Source organism: Myotis davidii, unplaced genomic scaffold (genome assembly GCF_000327345.1).
Source record: "Myotis davidii unplaced genomic scaffold, ASM32734v1 scaffold698, whole genome shotgun sequence".
Classification (NCBI taxonomy): domain Eukaryota; kingdom Metazoa; phylum Chordata; class Mammalia; order Chiroptera; family Vespertilionidae; genus Myotis; species Myotis davidii.
The window spans coordinates 381229-398686 of NW_006290032.1; the positions used below are offsets into that span (position 1 = coordinate 381229).

General features: G+C 59.9%; 1 protein-coding gene across 3 annotated transcripts in view; it reads right to left on the minus strand.

Annotated features, from left to right (window-relative positions):
• CAMK2D (calcium/calmodulin-dependent protein kinase II delta) overlaps positions 1–17458 on the minus strand; it is a 156461-nt gene that overhangs the window by 37450 nt on the left and 101553 nt on the right. For all 3 annotated transcript variants that reach the window (XM_015563367.1, XM_015563365.1, XM_015563366.1), the window contains exons 4-11: positions 16757–16822; positions 14157–14229; positions 9684–9786; positions 4770–4853; positions 3272–3366; positions 1711–1833; positions 994–1077; positions 593–635 (exon numbers count right to left, since the gene is read on the minus strand). In XM_015563367.1, coding sequence (XP_015418853.1) covers positions 593–635; positions 994–1077; positions 1711–1833; positions 3272–3366; positions 4770–4853; positions 9684–9786; positions 14157–14229; positions 16757–16822 — 671 coding nt within the window. The remainder of the gene's footprint in view (positions 1–592; positions 636–993; positions 1078–1710; positions 1834–3271; positions 3367–4769; positions 4854–9683; positions 9787–14156; positions 14230–16756; positions 16823–17458) is intronic.

A 17458-nucleotide genomic window follows, 5' to 3' on the forward strand; every position in this document is an offset into this window, starting at 1 on the left:
TGCACCCAGGGACCTATCCCTGTGGGCAGCCGACACCCACCAGCGGGCTCCCCTGCACCCAGGGACCTATATACCTACTGAGCCGACACCCACCAGCGGGCTCCACTTGCACCCAGGGACCTATCTCCCTACTGAGCCGACACCCACCAGCGGGCTCCCCTGCACCCAGGGACATGCTTTCGGGAGGAGGCAGCCCAGAGAGCCGGCTCCTCCACCGTGGTCTTTAAAATCTCGCTTGTTGGGACTCCCGATGGAATGAGACACTCGTTCGCTGTGAACTTTATGGAACGTCAGCTGACAAATCCGAGGTGCAGGTGCTGAGCCAGGACGACGGCGACACAGGCAGGGTCGGCAGCTGGGGCTTGTGTCGGCACAGGCTGCTGGGTGGTGGGGCGGCCGCACCCTTTGGGGGGCTCACCTGCCTGAACCCAGACACACCTCTGTGCAGGGAGCCTGTGGGCCTGTTGGGGTCGAGTCCACGACACATCGCCATCCCCAAACAACAGCGTGTTCCTCGTTATTATTACTTTTCGATTCCAGAGAGTCAGCTGGAAGGGATAACAAACGACAAGGACCAGGTCCCCCCACGCACCTGAGAAGTTCCTGGTGGCCAGCATGGTGGTCAGGATGGCGCCCTGCCAGGGAGAGGAGACAAGTCAACGGTGCTCTGTGACCTCTGCCCCACACACTGGCCCGACAGCCTCCCAGTCCGACTGGTCGGGGTGACGGCCCGTTAGTCCCTGTCGGCTTCCCGGGCAGCAGGCCTCTGGGCCGAGGCCGTGTGTGCACACCGGGCTCCCCGACAGCCGCTTCTTCGGCCGGGAGGGCAGGCACACGCGGTCACAGCCTAGTGCTCCACCGTGGTCCCTTCCCGCGCGTCCCCAACGCCCCAGGACCGTGAGACAAGTCCCAAGAGGACACGCAGCACTCTGCCAGGTCAGAGCCGCTCTCCGCGCCCCCCCGCCCCCAACCCCGCCTTACGAGCGCCCTCACCTTGAGCTTCCTCCGTGCGTTGAACTTCTTCAGGCAGTCCACCGTCTCCTGCCTGTGCATCATGGAGGCCACCGTGGAGCGTTGCTGTGGGAGGAGGGACGTTACCCAGGGCTCCCCCTCAGCACCCCGCCACCTGGCCGGACCCCAGACCCTCCGCACACATGCCAGCTGTGTGCACTAGCCAGCCTCTCCCGTTACCTCCCTTCAACACGGCTCATCAGATCCCCACAGGCCTGCCTCTCCTCGACTCAGCAGAGCAGGCAGCACCCTGACGTCTGACCCGCATCCCAGGCGTGGCTGCAATCCACCCCAGCGCTCAGGCTGTTCTCGGCAGGCGTACAGCTCTGCCCGGCCTCCGGCGGCCTCTCTCCTGCGCGGACCACCTCTCCGCTGCCAGCCCTGCGCTCCCCTGAAGCTGCCTGATGGCAAGGCATGGCCTGGGCCACCTCACTCCCGGGACGCAGTGAGGCCTGGTGTCGCCTCCTCACTCGCGCTCGTGAATGTTACTCGTCATGAGTGGGCAACGCTCGGCCGTGTGATGGTCGGCAATGTGGGTCTGGCCATGTCTGTAACCAGCTCTGCTACCACAATGCGTTTTTAACCATGGAATTAGCCCCATAAACACCTGGAGACAAAATGCAATCACTCATCTCCTCTTCCTGCAAAAAGTGCTCTAAGCCCCTGCCAGCCGCAGGCGGGCGGGCGGGCCCCACTCACGCAGATCCACGGGTGCTTCAGTGCCTCGCACGCGGTGATGCGCTTGGCGGGGTTGATGGTCAGCATGCGGTTGATGAGGTCTTTGGCTTCGGGAGTCACCGTGTCCCACTCTGGTGATGGGAACTTCAAGGCATAAACTCAGAGTTAGAGGCAGGTCCCCGCCGTGGGACAGGCAGCAGCAAGTACAGACTCCTCCCCGCGGCCATGAGCTTCCCATCGGTCACGCTGTCGGAGCAGAACCGTCCAGAGAAGCCGACCGAGGTGGAAGCTGCCCGTCCCCTAGTTACATTCTGTCAGAGAAGAGGCGCTGCTGGGGGCAAACACACACACTCGGCATGTGATGTCTGGTCCACACATCCTGGAGTTTAGGAAATTCTGAGAATCTTAGTCCTCTCATTGGAGTTTCGCTTGGATCTGAACATGAAATTCTAGGCAACCCTCCCCAGATTATTTACAGAAATCACTAACGCACAGAGCGGAGAGCTACCCCAGGTACCGACGCCTGCGTGCCGCTATGCCGGTCCCGGGTCCCGGGGCACCTCCCGCCCTGAGCAGGGACAGCAGGGCGGCCGGCCACATCCGGGCTGCATGGGCCGTGAGCCTCGGCCAGACGCCAGCCCTTCCGAAGGCTGGCCCCTCGCCAGGAACCTCGCCAGAGCCAGTCCTGGAAGGGCTGCTCCCTCGCTTCCCTCAGGAATCGCTTCACCGGGGACTTCACAGCGAAGCTTCACCCTGTTCCTGTAAGTGGCGTTTTTGTTGATAATGACGCAGCCTCACTCACATAATGAGCACATTCAGCAGAGATGCTCTCAGTGAAGGGATAAGAGTTTACGCCCAGCCCGGCCGGCGTGGCTCAGTGGTTGAGCGTCGACCTATGAACCAGGAGGTCAGGGTTCGATCCCCAGTCAGGACACGGTTTTGGGCTCGATCCCCAGTGCAGGGCGTGCAGGAGGCAGCCGGTCAATGATTCTCTCTCATCACTGAAGTTTCTATCCCACCTTCTCCCTTCCTCTCTGAACTCAATAAAAATTTATTAAAAAGTAAAGAAAGAAGGGAAACAACGCGGCCTTACTCTTCAGATTAGGACCTCAGTCCATGGGTGAGTGCACAGACAAACGTCCGATCGTCAACAGCACGTCTGGCCTGTGCCTTTCAAAGGCCTTCCCTGTGCAGCCCCTTCTTCGAGCGGAAGCCGGCCCAGGGCCCAGAGGCACCGAGCCCAGCGATGGGAGGGGCGGTGAGGCCGTGCAAGTGCTGCCACAGGCGGCAGGTGATGACAGGCGCTGGGGACGGTATTACACCCACAGGGGGAGCCCTCCTGAAGCAAACACGTCTCCACTCCTAGGTGTTCAAATGCACCGAGAGCCAACACTGGACAAGACGTCCTTCCTCAGATGGGAGCTACTTCCCTCTCGCTCTCAGCAGACGTGGCTGAGGACACGCAAGACGCGCCACGTTTCCCTGTGAGGATGACCTCGAAGCCCGTGGGTGACCTGCATGCGGCGGGGAGGAGGCGGGCTGCCCCCCGAGAACGCCCCGGGAAGCCCCGGCCCCCACGTACATCGTAAGCTCCGGCCTTGATCTGCTGGTAGAGTCTGTGCTGGTCCTCATCCCAGAAGGGGGGGTACCCCACCAGCAGGATGTAGAGAATGACGCCTGCAGGGACGAGCGGGAACAGCATTAGGTCGCAGCCACGGAGCTCCTGTGGCAGGCCCTGGACGGCCCCCCTCCCCCCGCAGGCAGAGGGTGTGCTTGGAGGCACGGGGGGAGGGGATGCTCCCGAGCACAGCCCCAGCGCCCAGCGCGGGCGACGGCCATGGCAGAGCCCGCAGGCCCGAGCTGAGGCCTCCCGAGCTTCCGCCTTGCCTCCTGCTCGCTCACTTGTGCAGTCTCAGAGTTTGCTTCTGTTTCTTAGTCATTCTGCCTCTAGTTGGGCTGTGTGCTGAGCATGGAGCCGGGCATACACTCCCGCCCTGACAGCAGGGGCTGGGCGTGTGGACAGCCTGCGAGGAGAGGAAGCCCTTGCTCCGTGGTCTCCGTCTCAATACAGGGTCTCGGTGGCCCGCGGAGGCCCAGGTGCCCACCCAGCCTGTACCACCGGCCCTCCCTCCAGCGTTCAGGGTTTGAGGGCAGCTACACACCCACTCCCCCCACACCCCTCAGTGCCCGCCTGCTAAATCCAGCAGCAGAAGCAGAGCTGGTGGGGCTGACTTATTGAAAAGCCAAGACTCTCTGAATTTCATCTGTGTGCTACTTGACCACTTCTAATCCCACGAGGGCAATACCGCCCCCTCCCCCTTCACAGTAGAGAAGCCACTCAGAGGCAGGACGGGTGGGGCGGCAGGCGCCCAGCAAAGACTGACCAGCGTGGGACCTCCCAGTGGCCGCCCTGGGCGAGGAGGGCCCAGAGCCGGGTGCTCCCAGGTTAAATGAACGGCACCTGGTGCTGCCACTGACGCGGCCACAAGCAGCAGAGCCTGAACAGCTCACCTTCCACGCCTTAGGGAAGGGCTTGTTTTTAAGTAAAACCAAGTTCCTTTCAGAATCGAGGCTGTGCAGCCCGTCCAGGCTGAGAGAGGAGCAGCGAAGGCGGCGGGAGCCGTGCGTGCCCAGAGGGGACTATGTCCACAGCCCCACAGGACCGCCCAGAGCGCCTGTCCCCCTTCTTCAGCCTCTCCCAGGGCAGTGAGCTCCCGGAGAGACCGCTGCAGGCACGGCGCTGCCCGGACCCACAGGACGGCCGGCTCCTTCTCTCCAAGCGGCACCCCTGCTCCCCTCCCCACGTGCAAGATCTGTGGAAACCGAGGCTCCACGAGGCTGCTGAGGAGGACAGAGGCCCAGGCAGGCTCACCGTGGGCCGCCACGTCCCTCACCTCAAGGACCCGCTCAGACCAGCACCCTGGGCCTCTCCTGGGAACGGGAAGGGGCTCCTGAGTCAGAGACGGCCAACAGGGCCCGCCTGCCCTCCCGGTGACCTCGCTGCAGGGCCCCAGGCGCAGATGGAGAAGGTCCCATCTCAGTCCGTCAGCTGCGCTGCCCGAACCTGCCGGGGTGCTTACCGCAGGCCCACATGTCCACCGGCTTCCCGTAGGGGTCCTTCCGCAGCACTTCTGGAGACAGGTACCCGGGCGTGCCAGCGAAACCTGCGGGCAGAGCCAGGGGGTCGGCAGGGGGACAGAGAAATGGGAGGCGGAGGCGGCGAGAGCTTTTCTGCTCCGTCCGCGGTGGGTCCAGGTGAGCCGGCCTCAGGCAGGAAGGCAGCGTCTCTCCCAGGCCCTGCACACGGACCCGCCGCCCGGTGGCTCAGGACACCCAGCTTGTCCTGACACGAGCCGCCCCAGGTGCTGGCCGGCCCCTGCGGCCCTCAAGCAGCACCTTCTCTGTGTGGGGCTGAGCTCCCTGTGAGGGGAGGACGCCCCACCCACACGGCGAGGCCCCAGCCTCCCCCTGGGCACCAACAAGCAGGCGCCCGTGTCCTGGGCGGAGGCCCTGCACCAGGAGGGGGGCACCTCGGCCCCAGGAATGGGGAGCGACGCTGAGGAGCCCATGTTCCTGCATCTTCCGCACCTGCCACCTCCCACGGCTGCCCCCGCCCAGACCCTTTCTCTTCTGAGTAAAATTATATAAAAGCCCGAAACCTGGCATTCCACACGACGAAGACAGTTCTGTCCTTCTCTCAGGAAAGTAAAAAGCCGACACCACCTTCTACAGGTGACACGGGTCAGACACGTGGCACTGAGGCAGATGACACTGAGCGGACATGGGGGAGCTGTGGGCACTCACCAGGCCCAGCCACCCTGTGCCCCGCCCCCCAGGCTGCACAAGGACTCCCATGTACCTCGCCTGAGCAACGAGGGGTCTCACCTTCAGAAACGCGCATTTTCTGAAAAGGCGCTTCTCTAACGGGCACTTAGCAAGAGCTGACATGGGCAGTGTGTGCTGGGGCATGGAGCTTTCCCCACGTCCCGGCCCCCGAGACCCGCTGCTGCCAGCAACGCGCGCCTGCAGTCGCAGCAGACGCACTGGGCCACCCGAGCGAGCGTGTCCACCCCCGAGGTGAGGCTGCTCACAGCTCCCGGCTCAGCACGCCTGCGGGAGCGCCACCTCCACCGCAGACACCGCCCGGGAGTGGGAGCGACTGTCCAGGAGTCAGCCAGGGTGAGGCTGTCCTCACTCAGAGGGCCAGCCCCGCCCACACAGCCGCCTGCCTCCCCGTGGAGATGACACAGGAGGGTCAGGAGCACAGACGGCCCCTGGCGCTCAGGCTGGACGCTGGCGCCAACTCCACCGTGGCTCTGGGCATGAGGCTCCGTCCATGCTCCTGCTCCCGGTCATCCTCCTCCGATCCTATCCCCCCCCAACTCCCCCAGCTCTGGAGGGTCCCACTCTGTTCTCGACAGAACCCACCAGGCCCCGGTGAGATTCCCGGAGCTCAGAGCTGTGTGCTGCCTGAGGAAGGGAACCTGCTCGTGCCCCCTCCCACCCCCATTCACGTCCTCACACTGGCCTCCCCGGCAGGCGGCTGCCCACCTCCCACCCCACTACCACCGCCTGCTGCAGAGCCCAGCACGCCCACTGCACCTGCAACTTCTCACCACATCCCTGACCTTCCAGGCCACAGCAGCCCCTTCACTAGGCCAGGCCCCCTCCTGCCCCACCAACCCGCCGCACGCCAGCTGCGCAGTCCTCAGGCCTGAGACCCTCCCGGCCCAGCCCGCGCCTGGACGCCCTTAGCGCCTTGCCAGCGGGAACAAGGCCCCTCCTTCGGGACGGCCCAGTATGCCCATCGCGGAGGCCGCCCGTCTGCTCCTCGCCCCGCCCTGTGCACGGACAAGGCCGCAGGCACAGGCCCTGCTGTGCGCGCCCGGCCTCCTGCCAGACCCGCCAGGCTGTGTTCTCACCAGCACGCAGGCGACGGAGGCCCATGCTCACAGAACGAGTCCCAGGCCCACCTTCGTCTGTTCTGCAGGGACAAGCCCGGCAGGCGGAGGGCAGGCCTCGTGGTGGGCGGGAGGGTGTGTGGGAGGCGTACGGAACAGGAGCGGGCCACAGACAAGAACCGTCTGGTCCCATGGACACACGATAAAGATGAGGACAAGGACAAGGACGGCAGGAGCAAGTGAGGACCCCCATTGCCGGGAGGACCCCCATCGCCGGGAGGACCCCCATCGCCGGGAGGCCACATGCCATCCACCATCACCTGGAAGACAGGCGAGGGGCGGGCAGCGGGGCTGCGGGCACGGCCAGATGGGCGTGTTGGGCCCAGGCGGGAGAGGGAGCCTGGCAGGGCGGACAGCTGCTCAGAGGAAAAGGACTAGAAGCGGGAGGCACGTGAAGTGCTCGCTCATCGCGGCCGCTGAGCATCAGGAGGGAAGGGGACGAGGCTGGGGAGGGGCTGCCTCAGGGCGCCCTAGGAAACGGGTGACTCGGCGCCTGCCTGGCACACGGGGTGCGGACGTCAGTGCAAAGCAGCTGCTGCAGGCCGGTCGCCGAGGGGTCCCGGTGGCAGAAACGCTGCGATCTCAGCTGGTTCAGCTCCCATCTCCTCCGTGGTTGGAGGTAAACACAGAGAAATGTCAACATTAGCCAAACTTCAGAGAGGAGGCTGGCCTTTTAGAGAAAGGACATTGAACACGTTAGCGCCAGGCCGGCTTGGTCTTCCTTTCCGTTTAGCCCGCGATGTCCGATTTCACCGATATGCTGGCGGCCGGAGAGCTGAGTAGGGTTGCGATAAGACTGCATGCACATCTTCAGGCATATTCCTGTATGTGTTTATCGCAATCTGTACTCTGTGTTCTTTTAGAAATGCTTTCTCTTCGGTCAGTTGTCTGTGGTCCGTGTTCCAGTGCAGTTTAACAGTTTTTCTTTACCCGTAACAGTGACAATGTCAGTAGAAGCAGCGCGTGAAAGCGACTCAAGTGAAATTAGTTTTCCTAAAAAACGTTATTCTTTTTCGTCATCAGAGGATGAGGGTGAGGCTTTTGAAGAATGGCATGATCCAGAGGTAATCAACCAAGGACTATGCCTTTCACCTATCCGTCTGGCTTTAGGGCTAAAGACTTGAATGTAAAGTCATGTGCAACAGTAGAGAATTCTTATGAACTGTTTGTGCCTAATGAGCTGTTTGAGGATCTCGCCAAAGAAATGAACTTACATGCATCGCAAAAACTAGGGGCTGAAAACTCGCAGTGTTTGTGCAGGTGGACTGTGACAAACAGAAATGAAATGAAAAGACTTTTTGGGTGATTCTATGGATGGACTAGTTAGATACCATTTTTACGTTTATATTGGTCCCATGATCTTGCATGTATGCAAACTTTCCCGAAAAAAATCTCAAGAAATAGATTTGAAACATTATTACGAATGCTGCATTTTTCAGACAATAGGGAGGCAGATGTTTCCAATTGTTTATGCAAAATACAACTAACAGATAACATGGAAATAAATTTCAAAAAAGATTATGATCCATCTGAAGCTCTATGTATCGATGAATCTTTGATACCATTTCGTGGCCGCATAATATTTAGGCAATATTGAAAACACGAATGCCACAAATGCGATATTAAATTATTTAAGTTGCACAGCAGACCTGGGTACACGTATGCTTTCTGTGTATACGCAGGGAAAAGTTTAGAAAAAGAAAATACGACACCAACTAACGTTGTAATGTCTCTTTGTAGAGATGTTTTCAACAAGGGACACACATTGTACATAGACAACTGGTTCACGAGTTTAGATTTAGCATATAAATTACTCGATAACAATCCTCATTTAGTAGGAACATTATGTTCAAATTAACGGGGAAGTCCTCATGAAGTAACGCCAAAGAAATTAAAACGGAGGATTTATAGCAAAAGAGAAAAAAAAAGGAATAACCATTTTAAAACGGAAAGATAAGGGGGACATCTTACTTCTTTCAACAAAACACACGTCAGAGAACAGGTCAGGTCACCACTTGAAACCAAAACCTGTAGTGGATCACAATGCAGGAAAAGCAGTTGACATATGTGATCAATGAGTGCCTATGATAATCTGGCACGAAAACCCATGAAATGGTATAAAAGCTAGCCTTTGAGCTCCTACTAAATACTGCTGCTCTCAATGCTTGTATTTTATTTAAAAATAATAGCAAGAAGAATATGTGTATCCCAGAATTTCAGAAGCAATTAGCTGCCCATCTAACAAACTGTTGGGATGAAGAAATTCCAAGTAGCTGTGCTGTACATAGACTCAAATATCTCGTCACAAACTGCAACGAAAAACTGGAAGAGTGGCTAGAGCTCGCAGATATTGTAAAAACTGCCACGAAGGCAGCGCAGCACGATTTGGAGGAGGTGCTGCCAGGAAGTTGACAAATCAGTTGTAACACCTGTGGAACCCGCACAGGACAACCATGTTTGCGTAGACCGTGTTGTAATAACATTCATTAAAATTCTTTTTGGGAACAAGTAATATTTAGGTGCATTCCTTTATGATCTCCAAGTTATTTAAGGTTTATTAATAGAAGAATATAATTTTTAAATTGTGTATCGTCAGTCAACAGTGACTGACGAGGTCCGGACATGACGCTTAACGTGTTAAGATGGAACACAACGCCTATCTATGTACATGTGTTCTTTTAACTATTTCTTAAAACTTTCACTTAGGAATCCCAGGCCTGGGAGCGCTGCGAGATTCCAAGTCCTGCTCTTTGCATCGTCTCAGCGTCCAGTGAGGCGGCGCGGAGGCCCTCTCCTCCCGAGGGAAGCCAGGAGCGCTGAGCGAGTGAGCGAGTGAGCGAGCGGCATCTGTCGGCTCCGGCCCTCCCCGCCCAGCAGAGTTCCTGCTGCTCCCGTCACACCCTCCGATCCCTCTGACTGACGCCCTGCAGTGCCAGGAGGGTCAGTGCTGTGGGCCCTGTCTCCACGCTGGAGCTGTGGGGAGCCGTCCCCACAGTTCTCGTCGGGAGTGGGTGGGGCCGGGGGGCTACTCACCGAACCACGCCTGCTGGTCCCCTTGAACCTCGATGGCGAGGCCAAAGTCTGCCAGCTTCACGGCCGCCCCCTTGGATTTGCTGGCCAGGAGCAGATTCTCCGGCTGGTTCAGGAAGAAGGAGAAAGACGGGAGCCATCGTGAGTGACTGAACCAACACGCTTTCCGCGATCGGGGAGCAACCGGCACGCGCTGGCCTCTTGGGCGGCCGTTCCTGACCCAGGGCGACGCAGCTGGAAAGGATGACCTGCATGGCGCGGTCGGACGGACGCATGGACAGACCCTGGGCAGGAGGGAGAGTGCTGCCCGCTCCCAGGGCACGCGGGGCCCGGCCCGGCCACAGGCAGTGGCTCAGAGCCTGCAGAGCAGACACTCAGCAGAAGGAACGTGGCAAAATGATACCGAGAGTTGGACCAGTTTACACAGATGGTTTCTGGGGTCTGCGTGCACGTGGCACATGTGATTTTTGGGGTCTCCCAGGCACGTGGCACGTGAGTTTTGTTTTATTTTCCAGGGAATGGGTGCGTGTGTGTGTGCTCGGCCCAGGGAGCTTCCAGCAGAAGCGCGTGCCGACAGCGTGCGATCAGGGGTCTGCTTCCATCAGCACATGTGGGCGAGGCCGGCACCTCTGTTCCCCGACTGCTGTCGCGTCAGCACACGCTCAGGTAGCTGCCTGTGCCAACACCCAGTGCCGCCCCTGGCCTGGCACACATAGGCCTCAATGGCAAAAAGCAGAGCGACTCGATGCACCGTGGGATTTATCACACACACAGCTTGTTCCTAAAATACTAGACACACATAACGCACAAACACGTTCTCTAACATCTCATCTACGTGTGGCTCTCAGAAAAGGAGCTGTGGTTTTAGATCTGTCCACAGTGTGGAACTCAATGTGATACACGCACCACCACGTGACCAAGAGCTGACTATGCCTTACCCTACCCCCCCCACCCCCCGCCAAGGATGCATTTCCTTTCTGCTCATAACTTTAATTTTTTCCCATGAAACAGTATTTAAAATCCTCCCCAATCTCCAGAATTACTACCTTCATTAACATCTCTTTGTCCCTCTATATCATCTATTGACCCACCCCCCCACCTCAAATCCACCATCCACCCACCACCCATCTACCCATCATCCACCTACCATCCACTCACCATCCATCCCACACCCACCATCCACCCCCCCACCCCCCCCACACACACCCATCCTGCCAGGGCAGTGACGTGTACCCCTGCCCTAATTCCCACTCCCCCCACTTGCCCCTCCTGGTCTCTGCTGGGTGCCTCTGCCCGCCCTGCAGTGCTCAGCCCGTCTCCAGTCCTGGGGCTCCACACCGGGTGTGCCCACCGGCTGGCCGCCCTGCGGGTGTGACTGCCTCAGAGACACTCGTCTCCGTTACTCAGTGGCCAGTGACGGGCGGAACCATCACCTTTAGTTGGTGCTGCTTGTGCTGGCACTGCCTTTCCTGGACGGAAGGCCCCTGCGACCCCTCAGCGCTCAGCTTGCACCGCACCCTGCAGCCCCCTGAGCCACAGCAGTGCTCCCTGAGGGGCTGCAGTCAGCACCCACTCACGCCCAGCCGGGCCTCTGATGATGGACAGCAACACGGGCTTCTAACGGGCGTGGATGACCGAGGTGTGCTCACACGTCCGCATGGTCCCTGGACGAGCACAGGAGCCAGGGCCTGAGAACAGTCACTGCAACGTCCAGTGTAGAGCCAGGTAGGAGGAGCCCAGCTGCCCCCTTCCCCTTCTCAGGTGCGGGCGAGACCAGGACAAGCAGTGGCCGGGGCTGTGGCAAGCCCAGGAACACGCGGGGACCGGGGCCGAGGGGGCCTAACGGGGAGCCGTCTGGCAGGAGCAGGAGTGAGCTCCCCGAAGCTCACCCCGTCCTCTAACGGCAGAGGACGGAGCAGACACTTCCCCAGAAGAGCCGCGCGGGCGGTGCTGCACCTCACCGCCTGGCGGGAAGCGGCCCGTGCGGCAGCGAGCCCTCCCGAGGTCCTGGCCCGAGTTTCCAATCAGCGACTTCAGCTCGCAGGTCAGAGAGCAGCTTAGCGCACAGCTCACACGCGGGCCTGCCGCCTGCGCTGATGCACGCTCCCGCCCGCAAAGGGCTCAGCTGACCTTGGACACGGACACACATCCACGTCACGACCCAGAAAATGCAGGACGAAGGTCCTGGGAGAGAAGCGACACTCCCCATCCTTGGCCCTTGGCTTTCCACACACGGAGGAAGATTTCAAATGGTCCGTTTATCACAAAGAGCGGCCGACCCCATCGCATAAAAACGCGCCAGTCCTGTAGGTCTGCTTGGAAATGAGCAGCTCTGCGTTCTGACAAGGAACAAAAGGGCTCTGTCCGCACATGGTGTGGAAGGAATAAGATCACCAGAAAAATGAATCTTCAAAGGAACGTGCTGTCCCCTCATCCCGATGGGGAGGGGGCCTGCGAAGGGCTAGCGGACGCGCCGTCCAAGGAAACACCACTGACCACGCCTGGGCTTTCGACACTGAATGCTCTCAGATGCAAACTGAGGTCAAAGGGAGATTCCAGAAACGAAGGCAACGTTTTGCTTACAAATCTCATCCTCAAGTAATGCCCTGTGGATCTTTAGAGACATATTCTTCCAGGACACACACTAGAGAGGTCTGCCCATGAGAAACCTCAGGGGCCCACCAGACACACAGCGGCCCAAGCCGCTGCACCGGTGCCAACGCCCGGCCAGGCCGAGGTTTCAAACGAAGACCCACTGCCCACACGGCGCTCACACGCAGATGCTCCTGCCCACGTCTTCCTTCATTTCCGCTTCTCGGCCGCCTCCTCTGAACAGCACAGGCACAGTCGGGAAACCAAGGCCCCTCCTTCGCTCACTTCCCAAACCTACGTTTCTCGTCGTCCGTGGCACGCGGGGCTGAGTGGCGTCCTAGAGCGTCAGGATGTGCGTGTGCTCAGTAAACCTGCTTGGTCAGCACGTCTGTGTGGCCTTCCTCACCTACTGGAAAGGCCTGTCGGGTCCCCGGGAGGCACGTATGAAGGAAAAAGGATGCCTGGCGTCCTCCGCCTTCCCGGGCTGACGGCCCTCACGGGGCCACAACCTACTAGTGACTCTCCTGCGGCTCTAGAACCTGGGTAACCGCCCACTCGCTATCGGGACCCCCACGGCCTGGCTGCGGGGTCTGACCCTTGTCCACAGATGAGTCCAGAACGAGGGGGCCATCACGCTGCTCGCCGCCACTGGAGACTCGGAACCGAAATCTCAGCGGGCGAGGACCATGTTTCGTCCCGAGTGGGAATGAGCCCACGCTCCCCAGTGGATCTGCTGCAGACGGCACTGCATTCAACAGTCCAGGCACCACGCCCCTTCGTGCCCCGTGGCCCAAGCGGCCTGAGTGCAGCGACTGTGTGCCAACACCAGGGGCAGCGCGGTCCCCACACACTCAGGAGCCGGCCCTGCCTGGTGAACAGCCGGCGTGCCACCTTCTCGGAAGCACAGACACGTTGCTCAGGCACAGCACCCACTGCCTCGGACAAGCAGGGTCCTGCCAGACGTGTGCCCAACGGGGGGCCCGTGTGTTCTAAAAAAACCCACCTTAAAGATGCTTCCTTTAAACCAGGATTAGGTTAGAACACAAACAAAATCTTCCAGCTGTCGTCTGCACCTCCAAGTGGTTCCCCATTCTTCCCATTTCCTGGTCTCGTGTGGACACAGGGCACATGGGGTGACTCTCAGACACCGATGTGTTCTTAAGAAGCCTGCCCTGCTTGCCCGGGGACCCTCTCCACCGAGGGTTGAGGGCCTGGGGGAGCCACGTGCCGCCAGCTTTCCCACCACAGCCTCTGGGGCTCACAACAGAGGTGGTGTGCACTCCGAGGATGGCACACGTCACAGGCCTTGGCCTCCAGGCAAGCGCTGGGTTAGGGAAAGCGCCCCCTGGTGCAGCCCGCCCCCTGGTGCAGCCCTGCCCCTGGTACAGCCCTGCCCCCTGGCAAAACTCCTCCCCTGGTGCAGCCCTGCCCCTGGTACAGCCCTGCCCCCTGGTGAAACTCCTCCCCTGGTGCAGCCATGTCCCCTGACAAAACTCTTCCCCTGGTGCAGCCATGCCCCCTGGCAAAATTCCTCCCCTGGTGAAGCCCCGCCCCCTGGTGCAGCTCCGCCCCCTGGTGAAACTCCTCCTCTGGTGCAGCCCCGCCCCCTGGTGCAGCTCCTCCCCCTGGTGCAGCCCCGCCCCCTGGTGCACTGCCTAAACCAGAGCAGGCACGTCCTGCACTGTCGCTGTGATGCCACAGCACCCCGTGGCTGTGACGCGCGTTTAGCCTGCAGACAAGCAGCTGGGAGGCACGGAGCATCATTCACAACAGTCAGTGTGGGCGGAAAGCTAGGAGCAACGAGGGAACCAGGTTAAGTGCCCGCCCTTGGCTCTTCCACAGAAACATCACACGCTCCTTCAACCAGACATGGGCTGCACTGACCTTCAGGTCCCTGTGCACGATGCCGTTGAGGTGGCAGTGGCTCACGCTCTCCAGGATCTGCTGGATGCAGTGGCTGCGGAGACACAAGGCAGAGGGCGCTGGGGACCGGGTGCCGGTGGCAGTGCAGTCCCAGCACACACACAATCACACTCTCTCCCAATTCCCAACCTTACACAGGAACTGAAAACTGCCGAGTGAAGGTACTGGTGATTCTGGTCCCAGCACGGACTCTGTGGCATGTTCAGGCAAAACCACTTGAGCTGCTTCGTTCATCCCCGTGTCAAACGCGATCACGCTACCCAGAAGGGAAGGTTTCCAGGAGGAGAACGTGTACCCGCTCCCATCATGTCTTGGGAAACTCTTCAGGGACCAAGCGTATGGGGGTCTCTCGCATGCCTGAACTGTGCACGCCTGGTCACCACGGCACCGGGGGAAGGAGGAGGATGCGGCAGGTGAGAGGGTCGGACCTGGGGCACAGCTACCGTCTGACTCGGCAGCACTGCTCCGGCGCGACACGTTGGAGGAAAACTAACAGGTCCCCAGGAGAAGGAGAACCAAAAGTCTGCCCACAACGTGGAGCCCGCGGCAGTCGGGCTGCTTCTGGGGAAGGGCTAGGAGCCGAGGGGCAAACGGTACAACGGGAGCCCCTGGAGCAGCGCTTGCTGTCACCTCCGGAGATGCACCAGCCGTGCCCTCTCTCTCGGGCCTGCTCCCTGCTGGCAAACGCCGTTCAGTTAGAGGGACCCCCACTGTGGCTCTCCGTTCCCGTCCCCCGACAGTGACGTGGGCCACCGCCCAGCAGCGTCCGAGCTCAGGCCCACACCACGGCCGGAGGAAGCGAGAGCTCAGTGAGGACGCGCTCCACCACCAGGGTACGGGGCAGCGCGCCACGGGGAGCCGGTGGACAGCGACCGCCTGGTGTACCCAGGGCAGGGCCGACACGCGGTCAGGGCTGGCGCTGCAGAGACCCCGGGCCCTCAGGTGGCCAGCTGCACCAGGGCTCGCCTGAGGGCTGCCTGCGCTTCCTGGATCTTGGGGCTCGTTTCCTTCTATTTAACGCCCACTTTACACTGCCTCCTGGGAAACTCACTTTCTCTTCTCAAACTACGGGCAGGTTCTCGGCCTGAGGAGTCACGGGAAGAAGGAAGGAGACAGCACCCACACTGCAGGCCTTCGCCGTGCTCCCTGGTGAGCAGGCGGGACCCGAGCTTCCTGACCAGCCAACGCCTGCAAACCGTTTGCAGAAGGTGCTGACACTCGTGGCTCAGAAGAGAGTGCTGTCTCCTGCATGTGACGGGCTCCCCTGAACGTGCCCGTGAGCTCCACCGCCATGGAGCAAGCGCACGGTGACCCGCCACGGGGCTGCCGTCACCCTGGGCCCTTCGATGGTGACACAATCTTAATATTTAACTTCACCGGCAGTTTTCGATCGTATGTTGGCTGCTCACCTAGCACTGAGCACTCGAGTGAGCCCCCAGCTTGCTGGCCACCCTGAGCCCCGCCCTCCCCAGCGCAGGTTCTCCAGGCTGCGCAGGAGCCGCAGGGGCCTCGCGAGGGTGTGGGTCTGGGAGCCGTTGGCAAGTCACTCAGCGGGGCAGACGTGACACGGAGCTTCCCGTTGACACTGGCAGTGGAAACCCCGTGGAAAAGCAGAGCCAGCCATGGTGAGACCACAGAAAGCCATGAGCAGTGGGGCTAAGGCGCAGGGCGTGTGCAGGGACCAGGGAGCTGCGCAGCCCGCTGCTCAGGAGACGGGCCGCGGCGGCCGGACCAGCCCGATCCTTCAACCATAAAAACTCTTCCCTTGATCTTCTCAGAACACTCCTCTGCTCCCCTGCTGACGGACGACCAGGGTGCCAGGCGAGGGGCCTGAGATCCACCGGCCTAAGCAAGCGGCTGCTGCTCACGGCGTCACCTCTGGGCAGCCTGGCACTTTCAAGTGAGACAAAATGGGAGCCACTTTCAACTTCTGTACAAATCTGTCAGTGACGAGACTGGAAAGGCCTCTGGAACCCTCTGGAATTCCTGGATGAGTGTTTTCCAGATGCGGGTCCCAGGGCTGTAAGGGCTCCCAGCTGACTGGGACCGGCCTCTGGGTGACTCTGGGCCGCTCCAAAGCCCAGAGGCCGGTGCTCGGACCTGCTGCCCATCATAGCCCCTGGCCCCTGAGATGTGGCCGGTGCAACCCAAGAACTGAGCTTTTAATTTTACTTAATTTTAATGAACTGAAACAGAAGTCGAAGAGTCGTTAAGTGACTAGGCACACTGGGAGCGGGGATTGGAGACCAGTGGGTGTCAATCTTCCATCTCTCACATCTGCTAAAAAAGTGTATTTCTTTAGCAGAAGCCATTCTAGTGAGGCTTTAAAAAATAAAATGTCTTAATCAGTAAAGAACAGAAAAACGAAATGCACACTCTAACTACAGACACCAGAGAAAAATAAAGTTTAGACCAGACTCATAGGTTTTTTTTCCAGGGAGTTGTCTTGGAAACCCCGCAGAGAAAACCACCAGTGAGGGGATGTCCTCACGGAGTCCGGATGGAGCTGAGTCCAGGCCGCACGGGCGCTGCAGGGCAGGAGGTGCGGGGCGCTCACTCACCTGGCGTCGGCCTCGCTGTAGTACTCTCGCGCCACGATGTCCTCAAACAGTTCCCCGCCCGTCACTCTGTGAGAGAGGAAACATCAGGTGGCTATGGATCTGCACCACACTCATGGGAATTTTGTGTTATTTGAAAATTACTATAAGAAAGTGTTTTAAAACTGTAAGCATTGCCATTTCCTAGTGGTCAGTCTACATAACCTACATGTTCCTCTCCTGCCTATGCCTGTGTCACCAGACCCTGAGGACACCACGCTTCACAGCGTCAGTCACTCAGGACTCATCTCCGGGAAGCGCTGCTGGAGACGCCCATGCAGCTCCCCGTAGTGAGTGTGGGGTGGGGGAGAGTGTGGGCTGTTGTCTCAGCGCTGGAGGACGGCCTGTGGAGGCGGCAGAGGGATGCGCAGCCAGCCTGCCTGAGGGTTCCTCACCGCCAGGGATGGACATGCCTGTGGCGAGAGGTGGCCTTGCAAGATCAGAGCCGGCTGGGAGCTGGGCTGTGCCGACGGCCGGTTCTCTCAGGCCACGGGTTTGCCAGGGATCGAAGACGGCTTCAGGCCATGTCCCAGGAGGCGGTGGTGGTGACCGGCCAGGAGTGGGTCTGCGCCCCCTGCGAGGACTCCCCTCATCCCCAGCTGGACTCCGGTCCTCAGGGAGCTCACTCACACCCTGTGTGCCGGCTCCCGACAGGAGGGGGTGGGG